This window comes from Panthera onca, chromosome C2, assembly GCF_046562875.1.
Source record: "Panthera onca isolate mPanOnc1 chromosome C2, mPanOnc1 haplotype 2, whole genome shotgun sequence".
NCBI classification, from domain to species: domain Eukaryota; kingdom Metazoa; phylum Chordata; class Mammalia; order Carnivora; family Felidae; genus Panthera; species Panthera onca.
Window position 1 is genome coordinate 18943289 of NC_138347.1, and position 15719 is coordinate 18959007.

The window sequence follows — 15719 nt, forward strand, 5'->3', positions numbered from 1 at the left end:
AAGAAAATAAATATTGGATTTTTTTATATATTTATCACACTCTTTTTTCTGTTTTTATGGGTTTAGTTTTTTTAGTATGACAAATTTTCTTTTTTTTTTAAGTTTATTTTTTTTCAGAGAGAGCACACGTGAGGGTGTGAGTACAGAGAACACACGTGAGGGGCAGAGAACGAGGGAGAGAGAGAATCCCAAGCAGGCTTTGCACTGTCAGTACAGAGCTCAACCCGGGGCTTGAACTCACGAACTGTTGAGATCATGACCCGAGCTGAAATCAAGAGTCAGATGCTTAACCAACCGAGCCACCCAGGCACCCTTAAAGATTTATTTGTTTAAGTAATCTATACACCTAACATGGGGCTCGATCTCACAACCCTGAGATCAAGAATCTCACGCTTTACCAACTGAGCCACCCAGGCACCCCTACAACAAATTTGCAAATAGAAACAAAAGTAGAGCGAACAGAACGATAAACTCCATATATTCCTAATTTTGATTCAACAGTTGTAAAGACTGCCACATTTACTTCATCTATCCTTTTTGTCGTTGAGAGTTTTAAAGCAAATCACACATATCAATCTCTTTTCTTTATTATTTTAGTAGTATCGATACAAATTAAAGACATATAGCTATGATAACATTAAATGACAAATTATAATTCATTCCTTAATATAATCTAATACCTCACCCTAGTCCAATTCCCCTAATATCTTGCTTGAATTGGGATCCGCATTTCAGTATTACACTTGCCTCCTGGGCTCTTTGTCTCATCTTGTTTTTAATCTAGAGTTAACCTGCCCTCTTCTCCCTTCTGCCTTTATTTTTTCCTTCCATGACATTGACTTGTCATGGAAAGCTGGTCAGTTATTCTATAGAACCACCCACTTTCTAAGTTTATCCGTATCTTTAATTTGTGTATCTACCTTCCTGTAAAGAGATGTTAGCTTGGTTAGAGGCTCGATCCAAATAAAGGTCAATTATTCTTATTTTTTTTTGAGGGGATGAGCATAAACACTACATGGGGAACGCTATGTGCCTCCTGTTGTATCATACAATGTTTGAGTGTCCTACTTTTAATGATGTTAAGATTAGTCAGTAGTTTCAGGTGATAACAGACTGGTCCTTCCATAGCCTCCCAGTAGTGGGGTTGATGAGTCAGAGTAGACATGTAATTTTTGTACGAATTGCTGAATTCCTCTCCATAGCAGATTAATCACTACACAGCCCATCAGCAGCGAGAGTGCCTGTTTGCACACAGCTTCAATAGTAGAGTATGCAGATGAGTTCTGGTGTTTTTGCTAATCTGGCAGCGAAGAGACGTTATCTCTGTGACAGTTTAATTTGCATTTAAGTGATGTTGAGGGCAGCGTTGTATTTGAAGAACTATTACAATTTTTCTTCTGGGAACTCTCTGGGGTTTGTGTTGTATGTGCACCATTTTTCTATTTTGTTCTTTATATTTTTATTTTCTTTCCATATTTAGGGCTTGTTCATACGTCAGTGACAATACTGTTTGGTTGAGATTTAAATTGCAGACATCTTTTTTAATTTTTTTTTTAACGTTTATTTATTTTTGAGACAGAGAGACAGAGCATGAACAGGGGAGGATCGGAGAGAGAGGGAGACACAGAATCTGAAACAGGCTTCAGGCTCTGAGCGGTCAGCACAGAGCCCGACGCGGGGCTTGAACTCACGGACCGTGAGATCATGACCTGAGCCGAAGTCGGGCACCCAACCGACTGAGCCACCCAGGCACCCCATGCAGACATCTTTTTTTAATCAGTCATTTGTCTTTTGACTTGTGTATGTTATTTTTTTTTCATGCAGATGCTCTTTTGATATATATTTTATAGAAAAATGTACCCATGCTTTTGGGGTTTTTTTTGGGGGGGGGGTGAGTTTATTACTCACTTACATTTAGATCTTTGATCCATTCGGACTTTATCTTCATGCACAGTGTCAGGATCAGATCCATTTTCCCTCGAATGGCTACCCAATCATAATGATATTTGTTAAGCATTCTCTATGGTTTGAGATGCTAGTATTTTATATACATAAATAGAAAGATAGGTCTCACATCTATACTAAATTTCCAATGAACTTGGGCCAACTTATATTCTGTTCTATTAGTCTGTGAGTCTATTCAGTACCAGTCTCACAGAGTTTTAATGATAGAGGTTTTATCATATCAAGCAAGGGCTGTAATATGGGGCCATTACCACCTCATTTCTGCCCCAAGACGTTACTACTTATTTTTCATTATCTCATTTGTTTTTTTTACTTTACATATGTTTTATAATTAGTATAATATATTGATACAGAAATACATGTATATAATCCATTACTAAAAATGTATGTTGGGGCACATGCTCTTTTTAAGAGAAGTAGGGCATGGAATAAAAAAAAAAGTCTAGGGCCAGTGTTCCAGGCAGTGTTTTTCAAACATTTCAACATGCTCATTAGATTTTATGGGGGCGAGTAGTGCAAAGAGCTGAATTTCTTAGGATGCATCGAATCCTAGCATTTGCAATGAGACGATACCCTTGGACCTTCTTGATGAATCATCTGGATCCAGAAAAAAAATTTTTTCCCTGCTAATGAGCAGGTGTCAAAATCCCACAAGAAGATATGGTTACTGGAGAAGAATGCCTAGGAAAGTCATCTTTGGTTTGGAAATAAAGATAACTTTATAAGGCCCCCTCTCTTTTATCAAACTTTTACCTACTGTGGGACATGGGTTGCTATGATATCAATTGTGGCAGAGGGATTGGACCGTGAGGGGAAAAACTGGACCCTTATCCCAGAGAGTACTTTTACCACTCTCTAATATCCTGTATTGTGTTTTATCTCAGGCAACTTGTGAGGAGGTATTCTTTTATTCATCTGAGCTTTTAGTCAAGCTTATTAATCCAAGAGGAGCTTATATGGGTTTTTTTTTTCTTCTTACAATACAAGGAGGCATCAGGCAATCAGTAAAATGTCTTAAAACTCCCTAAGGCAGACCAGTCTGTATGTTACCTTGTAACTCTAAACTCTAGGGAAACCATATTAACAGGGGAGGAGGGAGTTCTAAGAGCAGTAAAATTATGCATTCATTAGGAAATACTCATTTTACATATGTCTTGCAACTTTCATTATTAAAATGTTATTCTAGGGGCACCTTGGTGGCTCAGTCTGTTAAGCGTCAAACTCTTGGTTTCAGCTCAGATCATGATCTCATGGTCATGAGACTGAGTCCTGTGTCAGGCTCCAGGCAGAGTGTGGAGCTTGCTTAAGATTCTCTCTCTCTCTCTCTCTCTCTCTCTCTCTCTCTCTCTTTCTCTCTCTGCCTGTCTCTCCTGCTTGCACTCGCTCTGTCTCTCAAAAAAATTTTAAAAAAAATTGTTAAATGTAATTTTAGGAAGGTAAGAAACAAATAAACATTACACTTGAGGTTACTTACTTACATTCAACTAATTACTAGAGAACCATTAGGTGTCAGGCACGATTCTAGGTGCTAGAGACACAAAGATGTGTTGTCTCTGGCCTTAAGAAACTCACATCCAGAGAGAAGCACATGTAAACATGGTAAGGGTCCAGCCCAGTAAGTACCATAAGAGAACCAGGAACACACTAACATCACCGGGAATGGGGAATTGAGGAGGGTTAAGAGAACAAGGAAGGGGCTTAGACCTTCAGGGAGGAGTTGCATTTGGCACACGGAGAAAATTTCAACAATGACAACAGAAGAGCAGAGAAGATGGCTGGGAAGGAGAAACACTGTATCTAAAATGGCATAGTTCACTCCCTTACACACACAGGACACAAAAGCACCTGACTTGTTCTGGGACCAAAAGTATTGCACGGAGCCAAAGGGCAACAATCCATGGCTCCAATCAGCTTATGTAGAATTTTTATCCTATCTTTTAAGACATAGCCAACTGCGTGTTTAGATTATTGGACAGACACTCAAGTTACTATCCATGCTACTGTGGGAGTTCTGACTTCTGATTCGAATCCATTCCTATTTGAAAGTGCCTCTCGAGCCTTTTTTAAAACATGAGCACAATACTGCCTTTTCAAATTTAGCACTTTCCCAGTAGTTCAACGTGTTCCCTTTTTATTTGCGGTCATTACTTCTTCTTTGGTCTCCTTTAAAAATAGCACCAGTTTGCACTTGTCTGTAAGTCTTAGCTGGTGCTGGTGTTGGTTTTCTCTGGGCGTTGGCCTTTACACTTTTCTTTGGACTTTTTCATTGCATCTGAGTTGGAATTTCTCCCTTCCTAGGTTTCGTCACTGGTCTGGGAATTTATCTCCCTCTGTTTTGTTCTATTCACTTTGTTTCACTATTTACTTTTGTTGGTTTGCTGTATTTTACCTCAAGGATTTTTTTTTTTTTTTTTTTTTTATACCTTAAGGATTTTAAAGGCCTCTGCGAGATGCTGTCACGAGTCCTGTTTGTGACAAGTTGCTTTGGGTTGTGGCTTCATTACTAGTAAAAATAAAGCTTTGCAGGAAGTCACAGAATATCATACATAATATGATCTGGTTTGTTGGAAGGACAGAACAAGAAGCACAGTAAATTTTTATTTATCTTTATTTTTTTTATTAAATTTTTTTAACATTTATTTATTTTTGAGAGACAGAACACAGCATGGGTGGGGGAGGCACAGAGAGAGAGGGAGACACAGGATCCAAAGCAGGCTCCAGGCTCCGAGCTGTCAGCACAGAGCCCGACGTGGAGCGCGAACCCACAAACCGTGAGGCCATGACCTGTGTCAAAGTCAGAGGCTTAACTGACTGAGCCACCCAGGTACCCCTAAATTTTGAGTCTTTATTTTTAAAGAAACTATACAGGTATGCTCATATGTGCTAGAACTATATTTTTCCCCCAAGTTTTCTGAAACTATATGCCAAAAACTTAAGAGTGGGTTATCTGTGAGGAGTGGAATAGAAGGCCAGGGGTGGGGGGCTGGAGAGTTATTTTTCACCTTATAACCTTTCTGTACTGTTTGAACTTACCATATACATACACTGTTTTTAATGAAACGTGTAAGTAAATGCATTCAACAGTGATCTATTTTTGTCTTTGATTATGGCCATAATAATGTATTTAGCAAGTTTTTAGAGTGTGGGCAAAGCTAAAACTAAAAACCAAAAACAAGGGACTGTTTTGACAAAATGAGAGTGAGTGAACTAGAAACACCCAGAATAATGGAGTAAGCCCAGGTCAGGCTTTTTCACTCTTTGCCATTATAAAAACAACTCAGTCCCAAACCGTCCCTGTAAAAAATGTTGAAAACTGAAACAGAACAGAAAATCTAATGAAACAAATAAAACCTTGATGCCGTTGACATAAGAAAGAAAGAGAGAAAGGCAAAAGTTCTCAGTTAAGCACTAAAACTCCTATCTGTTAAGATCACAAGGCTTCCTGCTCAGGGCTGTTTGACCCAAGACCATGCAGAGCTAAGAGGGTAGCTCTTGAAACACCTTCAAGGGACCAGGTGCAGGAGCTCTTTGCTTCTCTGTTCAGAAAATGTAGGAAGAATTCAAACTACAGAACATTTCGAATCCACTCACCGGCCTAAAGGTCCCAAGAGTAGGATTTTGTGGTCCTGTTACCAGGCATTCATGTGAGCACACACATTCTCTCCCTCTCTCTCTCCCCACCCCTACCTCTCTCTTTCTGTGTCTCCGACTCATACGTGCACACCCTCACATACTTACTAACACAGAAGGCTATTCCTCTCCCTATCAAATGCAATCCAGTCACCTGTCTAAGGATGGCAACATAGGAAATACGTAAGACGATACTGAAGGAAGATAAACCCAGGGGTGGGAAAGAGAATAATACTGAAAAATGATAAATAGTAGCCCCCAAAGCTACTGTTTCATGCTTAGATGTTAGGGGCTGAACAGAAACTTAGAAACATTTGCAGCACACACAATTTTTAAAAATTCCTTAAAAGCCAATGAACAATTTTTTCTCAAATCCCTGATTAAATTCAATTAACTACATCTCAGATATAAAACAATTTTCTGTGGGTGTGTGGGTTTGGCTTTTGGCTTTGTCCAGCAAAGCCGAGGGCAGCAGAAAGAATTACTCAAGACTCCATGCAAGTCAAGAGAGGTGAGAGGGAGGCTAAGAGAAGTCTCCCCAAGCTGCTCTCAAGCTCCCATATTTATTAGGCATACATCAAAGGGAAGACATTGCGTAGTATGTCAGTGGCTACGTGCCCGAAAGAACATATGGGAAGCGCGTGCTTCCCAAGACTACAAAAGAGCAGATGCCGAAAGCAGGGTGGAGAACAAGATAAGATATTCCATAGATAACACAGTCTAAGGAATTCATGAGTACAGGTAAGACCTGACTTCTATATATCATTGACTAGATACTGGTCAGCTGTTTTCAGCAGGGCCAGAAAGCAGTGTAATGTGTTCCCTATAATTTCCTTAACCAGGACCTAGCTATTTGATTTCCCACGTGGGTGAATGTAAATGTCTAATTATATATGTGCACATATAGGGGCGCCTGGGTGGCTCGGTCGGTTGAACATCCGACTTCAGCTCAGGTCATGATCTCATGGTTCATGAGTTCGAGCCCCACATCGGGCTCTTTGCTGATGACTCAGAGCCTGGAGCGTGTTTCGGATTCTGTGTCTCCCTCTCTCTCTGCTCCTCCCCCACTTGTCTCTGTCACTCAAAAATAAATAAATTATATATATATATATATATATATATATATATATATATATTCATGTATAGATTTCAATAAGTCATATCAAGGAAATACTTAGGATGTGATAGCCTGGACCACTCTACTAACATCTCACCGGGTTCCTCACCTCAACTTCCCATCCATCCACCCTGCCCATTCTCATTACTCCATCCAATTTGTTCTCTTTGAAATGCAAATCTAACTGATATTCAGTGATTAAAAACCTTCAATGGGCTTCTCCTAGTTTTGAGGATAAATTCAAACATCCTAAATCTGTCCCACAAGGCCCTCCGCCACCTGGGTGCTGCCTTTTTCCCTCTCCTCTCCTCCACGTTCTGGCCATAAGGGACTTCTTCCATTCCTGCTTGCTCTTGCCCAAGTACCTCTGGGCAACATCGTTCCCTCCGTATCTGAAGTGGTCTCCACCCCCACTTTGACTTGCCTAGCATGTTCTTTTCATGGAGATAGGTATACAGATATACAGTCCTATTAGACAGGACTCTCATATATACAGGAAATCCATTATAAACAATAACATGAATATTTAACTCCACTGCCTCCAAATGTTGTCAATACTAACAGGACCATTTTTCTAACGTGTGCTATACGTGTGTACACATTTCATTCTCCCTATGCCTCTAGGACGTGAGTCTATTACTAGGATTATCGCCAGTACAGATGGGTAAAGTGACACACACAGAAATCAAATAACTTGTACAAGGTCATACAGTTAGTTAGTAACTGAACATAGAGCTCAGCCTCAGAGTGCATGGTCACTACTGCTACAATACGTGATCTGAAATATGACTCAAAAAACACAATTCTATATCACGATGAATTATAATTTAAAGGTAACTGTTACAGGGGCTCCTGGGTGGCTCAGTGGGTTAAGCGTCCGACTTTGGCTCTGGTCATGATCTCGCGGTCTGTGAGTTCGAGCCCCGTGTCGGGCTCTGTGCTGACAGCTCAGAGCCTGGAGCCTGCTTCGGATTATTTGTCTCCCTCTCTCTCTACCCCTCCCCCACTTGCACTCTCTCTCTCTCTCTCTCTCAAAAATAAATAAACATTAAAACCATTTAAAAAAATACTAAAGGTAAGAGTTACAGTTGTCCCATGGGATCTAGAACATTCTTGGCTACAGCGCTGATTGCACTGCTTCTGTGCACTTCGTAATTTTGGTTGGTGCGATGGCCTCCCAGAGATGTCTACATCCTAATCCCGGGAACCTATACACGTGTTATTTCACATGGTAAATAGGATTTAAGATTGTAGATGGAATTAAAGTTGCTAACCAGCTAACTTTGGGATGGATAGATTATCCTGGATTACCTAGGTGGGCCCAATGTAATTATGAGGGTCCTTTTAAGTGGAAGAGGGAGGCTGAGAGACAGAACCAGATTGGTGGCAGCCTGGCACCGCTGGCTTTGAGGCTGAAGGAATGACACGATGAGGCGGTGGCCTCTAGAAGCTGGAAAAACACCTTGGAAGCTGATTCTCCCCTAGAACTTCCAGAAGATAGCTGCCCTTTGCGTACTTTGATTTTACTTTTTTTTTTCTTTTTTTAGTGTTTGTTTATTTTTGAGAGAGAGAGAGAGAAATGGAGTGTGACTAGGCGGTGGGGGGAGAGAGGGAGACGCAGAATCCAAAGCAGGCTCCAGGCTCCGAGCTGTCAGCACAGAGCCCGACACGGGGCTCGAACTCATGATCCGTGCGGTCATAACCTGAGCTGCAGTTGGACTGATGCTTAACCGACTGAGCCACCCAGGCGCCCCAAGCATAATGTGATTTTCGCCAAGTGACACCTATTTCAGACTTCTGGTGTCCAGAACTTTAAGGTAATAAGTCTGTGTTGCATTAAATCTGTGGTAATTTGTTTCTGCAGCAATAGGAAACTAACACAGTTGGGTTGTTTTTCTGAGTCCCAGTCATGTTAAGAGTAACCCCTCCCAAGAAAACAGTACCCGGTTTTACGTTTTCTTTCTCTGCTTTTGCCAAAGTAAGCACTTGACCTACATCCTGGCCCCCTTTTCCCCTCCTCGACTTTATCTTCCTCAAAGCATCAATCTGGCAACACAGGAGTACTGAGTCAGCAGTGCTATGGGATGAAAAGGTTATTTTAAATAATGGCCTTTACAGAGATCTTCTGGTCCAACTTCGACAAACAGAGCAGCGCTAGCTTGCATAGTTTAAAACATCTTCTCTACCAGCAAGGCCAGCAGGAGGAAACCAAAGTGATAGAAAATGGGTAGAGCAAACATACGTAAATTCACACAGACTCCTCTCATTAAACTGCTCCGGGGGAAAGATAAAGGAGTGTTCTCAGCCAAGGGGAACTCACGGTTCTCTTTATGCTAACTTTTTGTTTTAGACTTATTTTTGAATGCCATTTGTGTCTGAGTCTTAAACCGGTCATCAGGTCTACCAGCAAGCCCAGTTTGACCTTTACGTTCATCAAATAATTAAGACCATGCCTGGATGGAGCCAGTTCTCCCCCCACAAATGGATTGTGCTTTGTTCTTAACAATGTTTATAGAGGGCAGGATTTTCCTGGCACTGGATCCCTGGTGTGCTGTTTTGGGTAAGTCCCACCCCTGGGGCAGAACCTTGTGATTTTGCAGAAGATCCAGATTTCTCCCTGCTCCACAGTCCTCATCAGTTGATGAGAGATTACAGACTCACAGGCCAAGTGGCCTGGCTTTGGTTCCAGTCCAGATTTGAGGACCGACTGCTACCAGCCATGTAGTGTTAAGAACAGCACATTGCTCTCATTCACATTTGACTCCTTGGCTTAGATGTCGCCTCAGAGAAATCTGAGACGTCACCTACTTAGAATTAGGGCTTCATGATGTGTATCAGAATCATTAATTCCACCCATACATTTCTTTCATTTATTCCACCTCATTCTCTTCAGAGCTGGTCAACAGATATCTATTTACACTTACTATTAGCCAGGCACTGTGCTCAGCATTGCACATACACAGTGGTGTGCAAACATGAAGAAATTCTTCCCCTCGTGGAGTTCCCATTTTAATGGTAAAGAAAAATACAGTTCCACTAAACACACAAATAAATGCCCATATATCAACAGGTACACCGAAATCATAGTTTAAATAACAGCAGCAACCACAAAAATCTTCTAGACTACTAAGAAAGAGATGAAAATACGGGCAAATAGAAATGAAAGAATGGAATAAGTGTGATATTATATATATAATAGGATCAAGGATAAAAGGGTGGTACAGTTATATTTGGGGTGGATATTAAGAAGATGAGTATATAATTAGAGCATAAGAAGTCCACAGTCTTGGGGCGCCTGGGTGGCTCAGTCGGTTAAGCGTCCGACTTCGGCTCAGGTCATGATCTCACGGTCTGTGAGTTCGAGTCCCACGTTGGGCTCTGTGCTCATAACTCAGAGCCCGGAGCCTGTTTCAGATTCTGTGTCTCCCTCTCTCTGACCCTCCCCCCTTCATGTTCTGTCTCTCTCTGTCTCACAAACAAATAAACATTAAAAAAATTTAAAAAAAAAAAAAAAAAGAAATCCACAGTCTTTTCCTGAATGAAGACAGCGGAAAGGGTTCAGTGCTTGGATTCAAAAAGAAAGAGAGAAGTCCAATAATCTATGGAACAAATCCTCAGACCCTCAAATCCCAGCTTCACTTCTTTTCAGCCTCCGTAAGTGAGCTTTCCTGAGCCTTGGGGGTCATTATCTGTAAGTTGAAGATATGTTCAGTCTTGTGCATTTTTGAGAACTTAAAAAAAGAATATTCAAGAAAGTCCCTAGAACAGTGGCTGATATATACATAGCCTGTAATACCCAGTTTTGGGATCTGGACATGAAACCTGAATGGATAAACCACAAACAGGATTGTGGAGTGAAACCTGGCCCTGAAGAAGACTCTTGTTTTTCAACAACACTGACAGCACGTTGGTTTCTAACCGTTCTCCACTACAAGGAACCAGGGCTCCTGAGAGAAACGGCTCATCCTAGGACTAGAGCAGGAAATACACACGATCAGCATGAGGCATTTTGTGTTGCCAGAAAGTGAGGAAGCACTAAAAACAAACAAAAAGGCACATATACATTTATACAACGAGAGGGTTATGTCCAAGGATACAGAAACCACTGGAAGAACTCCCAATGGCCAAAGCTGGAAGAATGTTAGCACTAAAATAAATACAATCATATTAGACTGTAATCCAAAGTATAAAATAAATATTCACAAGCCCATACTGGTATAGAAATCATGAGAAAACATCAGAAAAATACCCACTAAGGGCCATTCTACAAAGTACTTCACCAGTACTCCTCCAACTTGACAAGGTAAAAAAAAGGTAAGTCTGAGGAATTATCACAGCCAAGAGCCTAAGGAGACATGACTACTAAGTGTAATATGGTATCCTGCATGAGGTCCTGCAATAAAAAAGGACATTAGATAAGAATGAAAGAAATCTGAATAAAGTGTGGACTTTAGTTAATAATAATGTGTCAAAATTGTTTCATTAATTATGACAAATGTAACGGACTAATGTAAAATATTAATAAAAGGAGAAAGTGGGTGTGGTATGTATGGGAAATCTCCATACTATCTTCACAATATTTGTTTAAATCAACTGTTATAAAATAACAAAGTTAATTAAAAAAAAAAAAGACAAAGAAATGAAAACATTCTTGCAATGCCAGACTTTTAGGCATCCTAGGAACCATATAGAAAAGATCCCCCCACACACCCAAATTATTCCTCCACTGGAGTCAGGGTGAGAAGAGCCAATGGTTAGATTTAATCAAAGCCTGAAGAAGAGGTTATTCCTCCCATTTGATCACTGAATAAGAAGGAGCAGAGTAAAACCATTTGGTCTGTTTTCAATTAGTGACAATTCTTAAAGTCAGTCTTGTTTTAATTTGAAATTTAGGACCATCAACAAAATATGTATCCTTTCCAGCAGTTTTGTTACAGTTGCCCCACTGTGTGTCTTTGCTGCCTTTCTTCATCACTGCATTTCTTTTGTGTGTTCAACCTGATACCAATTGATATTTCAAAATTGCATAATGGTTTTATTGTGAAGCCTTGCCTCCCCGGTTTGATTTTCTATAATATAGGTCAGCGCACCCCATTCCCTGAGACAACTTGTGCCTTCCTCCCCCAGGAACAAAGCTCACGTCACGTCGAGTTCAGGAATACTCACTTTGGCAGTAAGAGCGTGAGAAAAAAGTCACTGTATTATGGTATTAGACACTTATCCGGCGGGTTATTTTAAATACTATATTACCAGAACTTGAATAGCAACAATAACCCATTCTGTTAAAAAAAAAAAAAAAAAGAGGAAAAAAAATAAAACAAAGTAAAAGGAGGATTGCTTAAGTGCTTCAGATCTATTGCAATTTCGTCCATTTTCCTAAAAAGTTAAGGCGAAGAAAACAAAATAATAGGAAACGTTCCCAGGATTTTAAATCTCATGAGCTCAGAATCCGTGCAAATCCTGTTTAGAACCACCCCGTGAAATTGGCTTTGGGACGTCCCCCCGCTACTCGTTCATTCAGCTTCTGAATCTAACAATCATTCCGCTGCAAGTCCCCTGAGGACACAGCAGCTGGCTGGAATCCCCAGACCAGACCTCCCTAACCGAATGCAGAAGTGCAGGTGGGAGGATAAAAGGAATTCTGGCTCAGCAGTCACGAACTCCCCTCATCCGCTGCCCCGCAAGGGCACTGCGTCGCACCCGTGCGGCCGGGAGCCTCGGAAACCCGAGAAAGACTCTGACCCTACCCCCTTCTCTGGTCCTGAGGAGTGTGGCCAGCGCCTGCCTCCCTGTGATGCCATCTTGAGATCTCAGCATCTTAGAAGTAGCGCTTGAGTTTTGCGTTCTGTTCGCGTCCCTGGGTCTCTGAAAACTTACCCCAACTTTGCAAGAAGCCTGCTGGTGTGGACTCTTAATGTTCTTGAACCAGAACTGACAAAATCGGAGGCTATCGACCGCGGATGCCCGCCCTCCCCCCCCCCCCCGCCGCCCCCGCGCCGGCCCGCACCCCGATTCCCGCTCGCCGGGGTGCCAAGCCAGACGGCCCCCGCGGCACACGCGCGCAGCCCGGGGCGCCAGAGACAGCCGTCGGCGCGCGCCGCGTCCCGGGGCTGGAGGTCCGGGTGGGGGGAACGGTCCCAGCACGCGCGGGCGGAAGGGTGGAGGTACCCCAGCAACTTACAGCCCAGGGCGACCACCAGGTAGCGCAGCAGCAGCAGGAGGAGGCGGTGGCGGCTCCTCCTCGCCATCTTCTCGGGGTCCGAGCTGGCTGCGCCTCGGAAGCCGAGGGTCCCGGCGGCCGGAGCGCGGGAGGGCCCGGGCTGGGGGGTGGGGGGTGGGGGCCGGGCGGGGGCTGAACTTCTGGGGCAGGAGAGGAGAGGCCGGCTCCGGGGAGACCAGGGGAGAGGTGGGCGGACCCCAATGGATGTCAGTTTCCCCCTGCCGGGGGCGCCTTCTCAGCCGGCCGCCTAGGGGCAGGTCTGGCTTGGCCGGGGACTGGGGGGGGGGGGGGCTCTGGGCTGTTCCTTTTGTGGGGTGGAGGGTGGGAGCGGGAGGGCAGTGGATGCCGGGCGAGGTGTGGGCTGGGTCCTAATGAGGGGGCAGAAGGAGGCGAGGAGCGGAAGGGAAGACCCGGCGGGCGTCCCCCCGCCCCCGCGCCGCCGGGATTGATCGGCTTTGTGTCTGGTCCGGCGCGGGGGCTGCCAGCTGTCCCCGGGGTGAGGAGCCGGGGGGGGGGGGGGGGGTGTTGGCGGGAGGCGCGGGCGGCGGGCGCTCGGGCGGGGGTGGGGGGAGGCGGCGGTGGAGGGCAACTCCGCCCGCCTCGCTCCAACTCCTTTCTTCCCTCTCCTTGGCACAAAACTTTTCGGGTTTTCAGCCTAGGGGTGGAGATTTTTGGAAAATTTCTGTCCAACGGGCGAAGCTGCGGGGGGGCGGGGGCGCTGCCGGGAGATGGGATCCGCCGGCTCCGCCTTGGACGCGAGAGGGGAAAAAAAAAAAAAAAAAAAAAAAAAAAAAGCAATGAGGACTCACGCTGGAAGGCAGGGCTCCGATTTTAGCAAGAGCCTTGGCCCCTTCTCAGCGTAAGCTTTGTGCTCTTTGGAGAGTTAAGGTGTGTTTTGTGTTCTTTGCTTTTCACGTGTCAGAGTTGGAAGTTCATCTAACGGTGTGAAATATTTATTATGTTTCTTTTCTTTCCAGTTACATAACTGCTGCCTGTGGAGTTTTCCACATGTTAAAACTCTACAGCTGCCCTTTGTCAGGTTTATTTTTGGTCTACTGTGCTTTTAAAAGGGAAACCCATTATGAATGCTCTGTTGCCTGCTTTAAAATTGACCTGCACTTATACTGCACACACTCCAAGGGCTAAACAGACAATTTTTCTATTTGCTCCCAGGGACCAAAAATGTCTGGTGCATTCAAGAATAGTGACAGGTCTGGAAAAAGGCCATTCCCAAGAGAAGAAATTGTGATACATCAGTTTTTCAAAGGTAGAATAATGGATAAAGTTCTGAATAGAAGACAGTTGATTTAGTGGTGTGCACATGAAGAATTTAGCTCACTGGACAAAGGCGACCAGAGTTTAGATATGCGGAGCTGTGAGGAATGAGACCTCCCTGCTGTTTCCTTGGTGACAGGGATGGAAGCTTCATACTCAAGGCAGGAGACGGGCAGAGGACCCAGAAAGTCAAAATGGCAAAAACGTAAGAGCTACACTCCAGTCAAGCAAGGAGACAGGACACAGATTTAACAACACACTTTTATGCCAGTTTTCTGGGCAGTGACCAGAAAAATACAATGCTTTACAAGAGTTGTTGGCATTCTCTTTTCTTGTTCTTGCCACTATGGATCTCTTTTGCTCCTCCCTAAAGATACACACAAAAAGGCATACTTTTTTTTTTCTGCGACATCCTAGGTGAATAAGTGATTCCCTCAGTTGTCATCAGTTAAAGCATTTGTCAAATAGCTACAGTGTGTTGGATGCTGGGGTACAATGATGAACAAGACTGAGTCTTTGCTACTAACGAGCTCACGGTCTTGAGAGAGAAAGTCCCATCTGGAAAGATTTCTAATATCACATAAGTGTTGTGGGAGAACAGAAAATAATAACAGCACTTTTTACTGAGTGCTTTCTCAGTGGGAGAGTCTGGCTAGTGCCACACTGAATCCCCCAACAACTCCGTAAGGGAGAAAATGTTATCATTCCCACTTTGCAGATGAAAACTGGACTGCTAGATGCCAATGGCTTGTTCAAGGTCAAGAATAAGGGGGATGTTCCTCTACTGAAGGGTGTGTGCAGGGCTTTATAAGGCATGAAAAATTGTAGCTGTTGAAAGGAAGAAAATAAGCAAATGGCATTCTAGGTAGAGAAAAGAGCAAGATGAAAAGCTGGAAAATTCTGGCTTGTTTAGGTAAAGCAATGTTCTACAGTGCCAGCGGAAGTGGCGAGAACCGAAAAGGCGGTTGGATTATGAGAGTCATTCAGTGCCATACTACAGACTCTGGACCTTATCCTGCAGTTAAAGAGCTTTTTGAAAGCACTAGAGTAGGATATGAAAAGAAGAAACAAAAATCATGTTTTAAAACTGTGCTATCCCATATGGCAGCCTCCAGATCCATGTAGCTGTGTCGATTTGGATTCAGTCAAATTTAAAATTCAAGTCTCCGGTCACGCTAGCCATGTTTGATGTTCTCAATAGGAACATAGGGGGTAATGGCTAATCTATTGGCCGGTGCAGATATGGAGCATTTCCATCAGTGCAGGAAGTTTTACAAGACATCACTGCCTTAGAATGATGACTGGTATGGAAATGTAAAGTGGATTAGAGATCAGAGAATCAGGAGGTTAGATAATTCTGAAAACTATTGCAATATTCTGAGAAAGAGCTGAGGCGTGAGGTAAATGATCACAGTGGGGGAAGTAAAGAAGCAAGTAGATTCAAATGATATTTCACAAACCTGGTTAGCAGGATTGTCATGGATTAGGTATGGGGGTGGGAAGGGGGAGAGG

At 43.3% G+C, this 15719-nt stretch overlaps 1 protein-coding gene and 1 long non-coding RNA gene across 5 annotated transcripts in view; one reads left to right on the plus strand and one right to left on the minus strand.

The window, feature by feature from the left end:
* JAM2 (junctional adhesion molecule 2) overlaps positions 1–13387 on the minus strand; it is a 61136-nt gene extending 47749 nt beyond the window's left edge. For 2 of the 4 annotated variants that reach the window (XR_009612458.3, XM_060640319.3), the window contains exon 1: positions 12894–13387. Coding sequence is in view for 2 of the 4 variants with exons in the window: in XM_060640319.3 (XP_060496302.1) it covers positions 12894–12960 (67 nt within the window). In the remaining 2 variants the exon portion in view is untranslated. Of the gene's footprint in view, positions 1–12589; positions 12646–12893 lie in introns of those variants that run through there. The other 2 variants (XM_060640320.3, XM_060640321.3) reach the window with 2 other exon arrangements.
* A 183-nt stretch (positions 13388–13570) lies between these two features.
* LOC132683896 (uncharacterized) lies at positions 13571–14519 on the plus strand. The gene is made up of 2 exons (XR_009612459.3): positions 13571–13971; positions 14106–14519. It is a non-coding gene; the product is annotated as an uncharacterized LOC132683896 (long non-coding RNA).
* The last annotated feature ends 1200 nt before the right edge of the window (positions 14520–15719 follow it).